At 45.9% G+C, this 9,575-nt stretch overlaps 2 protein-coding genes across 2 annotated transcripts in view; one reads left to right on the top strand and one right to left on the bottom strand.

Annotated features, from left to right (window-relative positions):
• ALYREF (Aly/REF export factor) overlaps window positions 1-9,575 on the bottom strand; it is a 15,463-nt gene continuing 5,888 nt past the window's right edge. The window contains exons 2-9 of the mRNA XM_018553612.1: window positions 8,217-8,367; window positions 7,481-7,583; window positions 7,119-7,292; window positions 5,108-5,239; window positions 4,130-4,277; window positions 3,994-4,057; window positions 3,633-3,816; window positions 1-233 (exon numbers count right to left, since the gene is read on the bottom strand). Coding sequence (XP_018409114.1) covers window positions 219-233; window positions 3,633-3,816; window positions 3,994-4,057; window positions 4,130-4,277; window positions 5,108-5,239; window positions 7,119-7,292; window positions 7,481-7,583; window positions 8,217-8,367 — 971 coding nt within the window. The 3' untranslated portion in view covers window positions 1-218. The remainder of the gene's footprint in view (window positions 234-3,632; window positions 3,817-3,993; window positions 4,058-4,129; window positions 4,278-5,107; window positions 5,240-7,118; window positions 7,293-7,480; window positions 7,584-8,216; window positions 8,368-9,575) is intronic.
• Window positions 3,871-9,575, top strand: part of ANAPC11 (anaphase promoting complex subunit 11) — a 16,280-nt gene continuing 10,575 nt past the window's right edge. Inside the window, exon 1 of the mRNA XM_018553660.1 lies at window positions 3,871-3,879. The gene's annotated coding sequence lies outside the window, so the exon portion shown is untranslated. The remainder of the gene's footprint in view (window positions 3,880-9,575) is intronic.

Here is a 9,575-nt window from a genome sequence, read left to right as displayed (position 1 = left end):
TTTTATTATTAGGCGCATGTTTATACTTCACCCATCCCATGACACTCAACCAGTAAAATTTATCCCAGAAAATAACTCCGTACAAAAAAATAGGTCTGCGCAATAAAAAAAAAAAAATTTAAACTTTACATGAGTTTAAAACCTATTAGAAATAAAAGCAAAAAACAAGTTTTGTAGAAAGGACTTCCGGAGCCACAACAGGACAGGAAACGACTGGATTAACTTGTATCCATCTGCAAAGAGACACAAGATGCATATTAAGAGGCAGGACAGACCAATGTGTTACTTTACACACAGCTGTTCACTGCGTCACATGTTATATGAACAGCTGCAGATACACAAAACATGTCAAATTACACGGCTAGTGGGGGCTGGGCAGGCAAACTCCAGCAGTTGTGAACTAGAAATCCCATTAGGTATTGCAGGAATGCGCCACAAGCATGATGGGCTTTGTAGTGCCACCACAGCTGGAGGATGGGAGTTTGCCCACCCCTGTCCTAAACCAGGAAATTCAAAGATGGACCAATGAGCACGGGGGGAATTCTACTTTTTATAGCCAGCAAAAAAGTTAGAAGACCTAAAAACGGTCCTTCAGGGGGAATGTCTTCTCTACCTGTGCCTCGGTTGTCTGCTTTCCTACACCACTGGAAGGCTGATGGGTTTAAAGATGAACCCATTAAAATTGGCTCCATTGATCTTAAGTGACTTTAAAATCTGAAGACGGCCCTCCAGTCCTGCTGCCCACAACAATAAACTCCTCGGGGCTAGAGAAGAAAGCGCAAAGATCTTCTATATCCAACTTTTCCGTGCCATATGCCGGTATCCCCTGCTGGCTCCTATGTCACTACAGGACGCAGCAGCACCATAGAGGCCGGTGAGTGGCAGCACAATGTACACAGGGGACCAGTTATCCAACGCAATTTGTAGTGCCAGATTACCAGAGTGTTCAGCAGGACAGACAGGAAGTCCTCATTTCTTTGCAGGAAGGATTGCTTTTCATGTTTTAAAATGGTGAGAAGTCTTAATATAGCTTTACCTGCGACTTTAGCTCAGCTTTGAATACTATTATGAAGTCAGATGCAGGGAAGCGGTGCAATAGTCACAATTGACAAGGAAGCTGTCAAGACTTCTCACCCAACCCAAAAGCTGAAATCATTCAAAGCTAAGGTGGGGGTTTAGGACATCTTGAATGAGGAATCACATTGTCATTTAAAAACAGACTATTCAGAGGTTAGCATAAGGAATACAAAAACAGCCAGCACAGGCGCACCGCACCCTTAAACATTCATCATAAACAAGGTGTGTAAGAAAAGCGTTAAAAAAAAAAAAGCCAAGAACCACTGAGAAACCATTAAAAATGACATTCACATTTGCCTAAAAGCTGTAGCATACAACTCTATAGATTGTGACATAAAACTAGTAAAGCTTCCAGAAAGTCATGAAATACATCACAGGCACTTGCCGCAGAGTAAGATCAGTCTGTATAGTCTCATAACCTTAAATAACGTCCATCATTCTGTATATGGATGAGGATCACTGCAGATCCCAGAAGGTGTTCAGCTTTGACGCGTTTCACCCTTAAGTGCTTCAGGAATAGGATCCAATTGCATGAATACACAGCCACTGGATGTCCAGCTCAGGAGCAACAGCATTCCACCACAGGAGGGGCACTTCCCAGGGTATCTGCTGCCAAAATGGGAACCAGGGCAGCTATAAAACAGGCTCGTGTCCCTTGTGATCCAGCGGCTTGTGTAGCAGCCTGCTACTTTGTAGCCAGGCAGACATGCCCCTGGATCATCAGGGATAAGAGCTTGTTTTCTGTCTGCCCTGGTTCCCATTTGGGAAGCAGATACCCTGTGAAGTGCCCACTCCTGTGGTGGAATACTGTGTTGTACCTGAGCTGGGCATCCAGCACCGGTGGCTGTGTATTCATGCAGTTTGATCCTTTTCCTGAAGCACTTAAGGGTGAAACGCATCAAGGCTGAAGAACACCTGGCATTATCTGCAATGATCCTCACCCATATGCATACCATGGATGTTATTTAAGTTTGAGACTACACAGACTGATCTTACTCTGTGATAAGTGCCTGTGGTATATCCCTTGACATTCTGGAAGCTTGGTTTTTATGCCACCATCTATAGAGTTGCATGTCTTTCAAGCCCTCAAATAGCTGACCACATCAATTTACAGGGCCAACAGTTTGCTCAGCACTTTACAATATAAGAAAGACATTACAAATCATAATGCAAGACGAAGAGGGCAAGGAGGGCCCCGTCCGTGAGGGCTTACAATCTAAAAATGTGCAGCACCATGGCAACTGTAATCCAAATACAGGCCAAGATGGCACCTTCCTTGGCTGTCAGGGATAGGACGTTGTAGTTCCATAAAAGGCAGCACATTCATTTGCAGTGTGCCGCTCAAAGACACCTGCAATATTTTTGGCAGTGAATCACATTGTGATTGGCTATAGCTCAGGTGCTTTGTACTTGCATGTGCCAACACCTTGTGGTACCGTATATTACTGTGACCAAGTTATACCCACTTCCAAAACTAAAGCTACTCAGGTTCTGCAGGTTTTAGCCTTTAACCCCTTCATGACAAGCTTGTTTTTAGTTCCCGTTTGGAAATGGCAGACTTCACATTTTTGCTGTGCGATTCCTCCACGTCAGTAATATACCCAAGTGCACCCACACATTATATAGTTTTAGAGGAATGATAATATGGGATATAAATAGAGGCCAAGTGTCACTAAGGCTGGATTCACACCTGGGCGTACTATAGGCGAGTTTTTTCATTCAGTGAAACATGCGTTTTTATACCTACGTGGCGGTATGATTTTTTCCCCCCCGTTTATTTTGGGTTTGGAAAAAAAAAAAACTTCAAACCTTCACCAGGGATCGCGGACAAGACCTACGCTGTATTCCCGAGTGTGGCTCGGGGTTACCGCTTTGTTAACCCCGAGCCACACACGGGAACAATGGAAAAGCGCTGAAATACACCCCAAAGAAGCTCCTGTACTTGTTTGGGCGTAGGGCGTTTTTCAGCGCGTTTCCACGGGCTGAAATACACCCAGGTGGGAACCATGCCCATAGGAAAGTATGGGATTTCATTTGCTGGGTGTTTGTGCTGAAAAACACCCAGGTGTGAACCCAGCCTAAAAGGTTTTCTGATCGTTCCAATAATGATCAGAAAACTGCAACATTGCATCAGGAATAGAAACTTGTAGCTAAATGTTTATATTGCTGAAAGTTTAGGGACACAAAAGCGAGTATACATGGGGACTTCCCGATCTATACCAGCTAACAGACGGCTCTGCTCTCACTGTCACACGCGATTCCTGAAAGGGATCAAGTGTCTGGAAAAAGCTTAAATTTCATTAATGGATGTCTCCATACTGGATGAAGTTATTAATGAACAGTAACAGATGATTCTCAGCGGTTACTAGCATTACAGAGCCGCAAAAAAACTGATCACGTACAGTTATTTGGGCAATTTGTGGCGGGATGTACAGTACAAGACTCCCATCACAAAGGGGTTATAGATCTAAAATTGCAATTGGGCTCAAAGGTTTCACATTGCAGGGCAGGTGCCATGGCATAGATTAAGGGTACACAAGTCAAATTGTACTTACTCGGGCATTGTAGGCATCAAGCTGTGCATCCAGCTCTTCTGCTGATAATTGCTGCTTTGTGTTTCTCCCTGCACCACCCCGTCCACGGCCCCGGTTACCTCCTCGGCCACCTCTTCTGTTTCCACCACCAGTGGAAAAGCCAACTGCGCCACCTCTTGGCCTCGTCATACCACCCCTAGCAGAGCTGGAAAGATAACATTTGGAGAGATTGGAGTTAATTCTGGGTGATGGAGTGTCAGGAAGAAGCGTTCATAGCCCATGCAGAAACCAGATTCTCAGTGCAAAGCAAAGGGGATCTGATGTCTATGAATAGATCTTCCGACACATCATAGTCACATTTAAGTCATAAGATCCTACTTACGTCTGTATGGGTCTCCTCTGTGATTCGATCTGTGATGTGACCAACTGGATATTCATGGGGCGACCTGGAGGACAAAAGTTTTAATCTTTGCTCCCAGAGAGGACAGACGAGACAATTTCACAGGGTTACAACTCACCATCAAGCGGCACCCCGTTGTACTGCTTCATTGCTTTTAGTGCATCGGCTTTTCTTTCAAAGTGCACATCAGCTGTTCCCAAGCTCCTGCCGGACCGGTCGTAGTGTACAGCCGCCTTCTTCAAAGTACCAAATTCTGCAAACAGTTCCTGGAAGACAAGTAAATAGGACAACTTCAGAACACTTACTGCTGATGCCTGTAGCTTGTCCTTTAACACCTATCCACACCCAGTCCTGCCCACTGCTTTCTAGACTGACAGCATTGCCTCTGTTACTGAAACACTCCCATGGTAAGCTGCAGTGTCTGCGAGAGGGAGTGTGAGACACAAATGGAGAATTTGGCCCAGTAGGAGGAAGGAAAAAGCTCTGTGTATGGTAACTGGATTTGGGACTTGTATAGATGGTCAAACAGAAGCCTCTTTAATACAAGAAAAAAATGCTACAGGTTCAGACAAAAATAATGCTTAAAACTAAGAAACAGACGAGGCTGCCTCCAGGAGTCAACGTTGCCCCCAGGATGGGAAAGTCAACAGCACAGCCGACAAAATCGACAAAGGCCAAGAAGTACCATTAACAACTTTCCACATACAACCTTCTTGAGGACATGGATGGATCAGACACTGCTAGGGTGCACTAGGAGCAGAGTAATGGACTTTGTAACTAAATTACCCATTCTGTTTAAGAATCAGAATGACTCCTACAGAACTGTCCCCATATCTCAGCCAGGTAATGGGTTATAAGCACAATAATGCAATAGGAAAGTAAAAATAACACTAACTGGGTATTGTGCATGAAAGACCGCCTCACCCTCTTCATAAGCCAGATACACCGACCTATAAATGAATGGATGGTCTGAAGTCAGAGCAACCCTTTGATGGAACTCAGGCCTCAACTCATGGGTGTTCCCCAAGTACCCCTCAGTGCTGCATTACTACTACGGTTTACTGCATTTATCACACTGAACCAGACGTACATTTACCTGGATATCTGCATCCGAAACCCCAAAGTCCAGATTGGACACAAGCAGTTTTCCTCCAGTCTCCACTCCAGCGCCACCACCGAACCCGCTTTCAAACAGGTCATGCTGCCACTTGTCTGGAAGCTGCTTGGGCTGAAAGACAAAAAAAAAAAAAAAAAAAAAAAAAAAAAAAAAAAAAAAAATCGATTAAAAAGGATTCCATAAACAGAAAACGAATACATTTCCTTGACCATTCAATGTTAAATAGCAAGGATAGAAGAAGCCACTCATGTGCCACATGCAATCCAGGAATGGACCAGCGGGTACCAAACACCAGTTATGCCATCACTATGATGCAACAATCTGTGACACTTTCCATTCAAAGACAAGTCCGGCATCCCCGATCAGCACACATTTGGCCACTCAGTCAAAATGTAATCCCTCTTGTTTTAAGGAACACACCATATCACCACAATGAATGGAGGACCACCTAAGCTTTTGTCAGTGTATTCTGCACATACCGTGTTTCCCCCGAAAATAAGACAGTCTTGTATTTTTTTCCCAACGAAAAATAGACACTAGGTCTTATTTTCGGGGGATGTCCTATTTTTACCTGGCTGCAGCTGTCTTCTCTCCGCTCTGATGACGTCCACTTTGACCCATACTGTCTATGCCGCTCTGTGCCTGCTGGGAAATGTAGTCTTCAGTGGCAGCAGACAGGTGGGGGGGGGGGCGGACGGATGGATCTGAGGCCGGTCTTCACAAGTAAAAATCAGAAATCAGTTATGTGCAGCTGTCCCGAAAGTAAGACCTAGCGCTATCTTCAGGGATTTCTGTAATATAAGACCTACCACCGAACTAGGTCTTATTTTCAGGGTAGGTCTTATATTTCAGAAATCCCTGAAGATAGCGCTAGGTCTTACTTTCGGGCTAGGTCTTAGTTTCGGGGGAAACACGGTAGTTAAACATCTCTTCCCCCAATGTTGACTTGTTGCTATAGAAATATGACAAGCTGCCTATAGGAAAGTCAACAGTCCACTGAGGATGCATCTGCAAGATATCTGGCAAACATGCACAGTAAGGCCACTCATGTACTGCAAAGGGTCTCACGGGATGCAATTCGATCTGAACTGTGCCTGCTTTCACCATGAACAGAGTAACTGGCACAGAGGGAAAGCCTCCTCCCCCATACATCACTCATTCACCAAAAGAAAACAATAATCAAGGTTTAGTACTGCGGCCTTGGGTCTCCCGGCACTGACTGATTAAAAAGGGAGCTCAAGAAAAGTTCTCTGGCGTAGCTAGAATCTGGAGTATACTGCCCACAACACCCAGACACCTTATTTTATTGAAAGCAAAAGCAGCCATAGCTATGGACAAAAACTGCACCTTGCCCCATCAGAATAGATCCACACGTGACATGCGTTGTGACAATATGGGCATTATATGGAATGTGGCATGAATTATTCTATACCACCTACAGATTCTCAGCGTCTTGATCAGGAAAAAAATAATTGGTCAATTAATAAAAAGTGTGCCGCAGCCGACCAACTGACGTTTTGTAGCTCATTACAGAATCATAAGCTTCGGCGGCTCCTCGTGTTATCCAACCTGTGCTGGATCATCCACAAAGCAGCCCAAAGCCTGGTGTCATGAGGGACAAGCTACAACCTTCATGCTCCTGAAGAAAACCAGGGGCCTAGCACAAGGCAGGTCACCGCCACTTCCTAAAAGGAGGATGCACAATTGGTCTAAGCTGTGCACTTGGGTGCCACCACTTTACAACACTTGGGTCATATCTGTACAAACTGCCTCCATCAGACAAAGAGGCCGCCCCATTTCTGATCATCAATAAAATGTATTAAGGGACAAAAGCTGCATCTTTGCCTCCAAATTACATCTGTATTACTTTAATGACAAAGTTCTTGCCTGGGCCCGAAGCAGAAATGTGAACACCACTCTGGTCTATAGGGGGTATGCAGGTGTGAGCTGTACCGTTCACTTTGCCCTGAAAAAGATCACCAGTACAAACCCACTCCACCGATCTTTGCCATCGTTCAAGAGCCACCGCTGAAAAAGCAGCCTCTGCATCCAGGCGTGTTGGACACCTGGTCCTCACCACACACTGGTTCCTCCCGTCGGATCCTTCACCCCCCACTGGACCCTGTAGTGACCGATGGGTGAGAAGCCAGGGCACTGCAGGCATCTGACACACAGAAGTGTTAGGAGAATATTCTACCAAAGACGATGGCTCTTGAACAAAGCAAAGACCAGAGGACGAGCAATGGGTCACCCAAGTATAACAGTATTCTTTTTTTTTTTATTCTCAAAACAGTAACAGAATCCCTTCAATGCGCCTCCACAGACAGCACATCAGCGGCATTGGATACAAACCACGTATCCAACTTCAGCATCATCTACGAAAGCAGTTCTAAACCACCAGAGAAGAGCCGTCAGGGGTGAGATGGCACCAGGTGCTTCCTCATGGGTGTCAGATCTGCACAAGCCATGGGGGAAGACATTCTTCTAGCTCTACATAAATGGGAGGAAAGCTTTACAGCAGCTGTACAATCAAGCGGCATCCAATGTGACCAATGAGCGCTAAGCCACAAGACCGGCCCTAAGAAAGTTTTAACCATTTTGTTAGCAGAAAATAGCTAAACGCGTTGAGAAACGCACCAACGTCTAGCGCTAACCAGAAAACGAATGACATGGTGGTGGGCTGTCTCAATCAAGTCCAACAGTATTTGCAGGGAAAATCGGTCAAGTTGCTCTGTGCATCGCCAACATTGTACAATGGCAGAGCGCAAACATACGACTGCCAGCCTCTCATTGGTCACCACAACATGACGCGTGCCGACACATTTCCCCTTCACTTATATAAACACGTCACCTGGCAGACACTAATAAACCAGCACCATTGATGGGAAGGAGGAGCCTGGATCTATCCCAGAATGGAGCTTTAAAAGCATTTAGACAGGCAAAACATTAGATTAGGGATGCACTGAAATTTCGGCCACTGACACATTTAGGCCGATAGTCACTTTTGGCAAATGGACAGCCAAAAATTCAGTGCATGCCTAGCTTCTCTTCTCCCCCCACTGTGCGCCCTCTGATGTGGCGCCAGCACCTGGCAGGGAGGAGAGAAGCTTTCAGGATGCTGACAGCTGTAATCTGTCCGAGGAGGCGGAGCTCTTCTCCCACATCTCCTGGCTCCGCCTCCTGTGTCTGGATGGAGAGCACTGATCTGTCATAGGAGGCAACGCTCTCCTGCCCCACCGCTGAGTGTTTGTAAATAACTGGACCGTGAACTTACTATTTACCCGTTATGAATGGGAAGTGATCTACATCCCCTCCTGCTCATTCATGATTGTGGTTATAGTAAACACTCTGTCCTCATGTTATGAATGATCGGGAACACTCAGTATAGAGGATTCCTGGCCATTCATAACAGGGGCTGCAGAAGAGATTCAGGACAACAAAAAGGCAACACTGCGATACATTGTAAACGCATTGCACATGTGCACCCTGCCGTAAAGGCTAGTTATAGATTCATGCAGGTACCATGTTTTTTCTAGTTTGACTATTTTTGGTTGAGAGGACGCACTGGGGTCCCAGCATGCATTTTTGTTTGCTGGGCCTCCAGTGCGTCCCTGCACCTTATTAGGAGGAGTTGGCTACCTCCTGGTACACCTGCATGCAATTTATCGACTGCATTAATATGCTCACACTTGGAGACTCGTATACATAGAGTTAGGAACCAATGACTGCCGCAAGCGTGCCTCCACCTTCAGAACCAGTCTGAAGCTGGCCATACATGATGCAAATCTCAGCTGGTTCTACAGGAACCGATAGAAATTTGCACATTGGGTGCCACCGTCAGCACTTTTTCAGCCCAGCATCCGTCCCACCAGCTGCTCAAAGGAGCCAGTCATAAAACCTTTGAATGAACAGAGCAGACAGTCAACGAGCTGCTGGCTGTGTTCAGGTATTCCGACAGCGGTCAGGAAACAGCAGGGATTCCACGATCAAAGCATTGACGCTACAATCTATTCTATGTAATGTCCCCTCCGGGGTTCAATGGAAACAAAAAAGCACAACCCAACAACAAAAACAACGTTAATAGCCAGCTTAAGGCATTGTAACACATACGGTGGCCCTAAGAGGGGCCCTGGAACAGGTACAGTTTACCTGCTGCAGCCACAAGTGGCCAAAGTTGCAGGTTATATGGCGCTACAGATCCCCTGTCCTGATTGGCTTAGGGGTGTTCACGGAGCTGCGTTTATCTGCACAGGTCAGGCAGAAAGAATAGTGCATGTGCCGTTATCACGCCATCCGTGTGCCGGGGTGAGCAGACAAATCACAGCTCAGACACGGCGTGAACAAACGCTTAATAGGTCTCCTTCAGTTACCATCAGCAGGGAGCATGCACACGGATCAGTTGGGAATTGAGGTAACTGTATAAAATGGGGGGGGGGACACATACCAG

The sequence above is a fragment of the Nanorana parkeri genome, unplaced genomic scaffold (assembly GCF_000935625.1).
Source record: "Nanorana parkeri isolate BGI_ZX_2015 unplaced genomic scaffold, ASM93562v1 scaffold126, whole genome shotgun sequence".
NCBI lineage: Eukaryota > Metazoa > Chordata > Amphibia > Anura > Dicroglossidae > Nanorana > Nanorana parkeri.
This window is presented reverse-complemented; position numbering and strand designations above follow the sequence as displayed.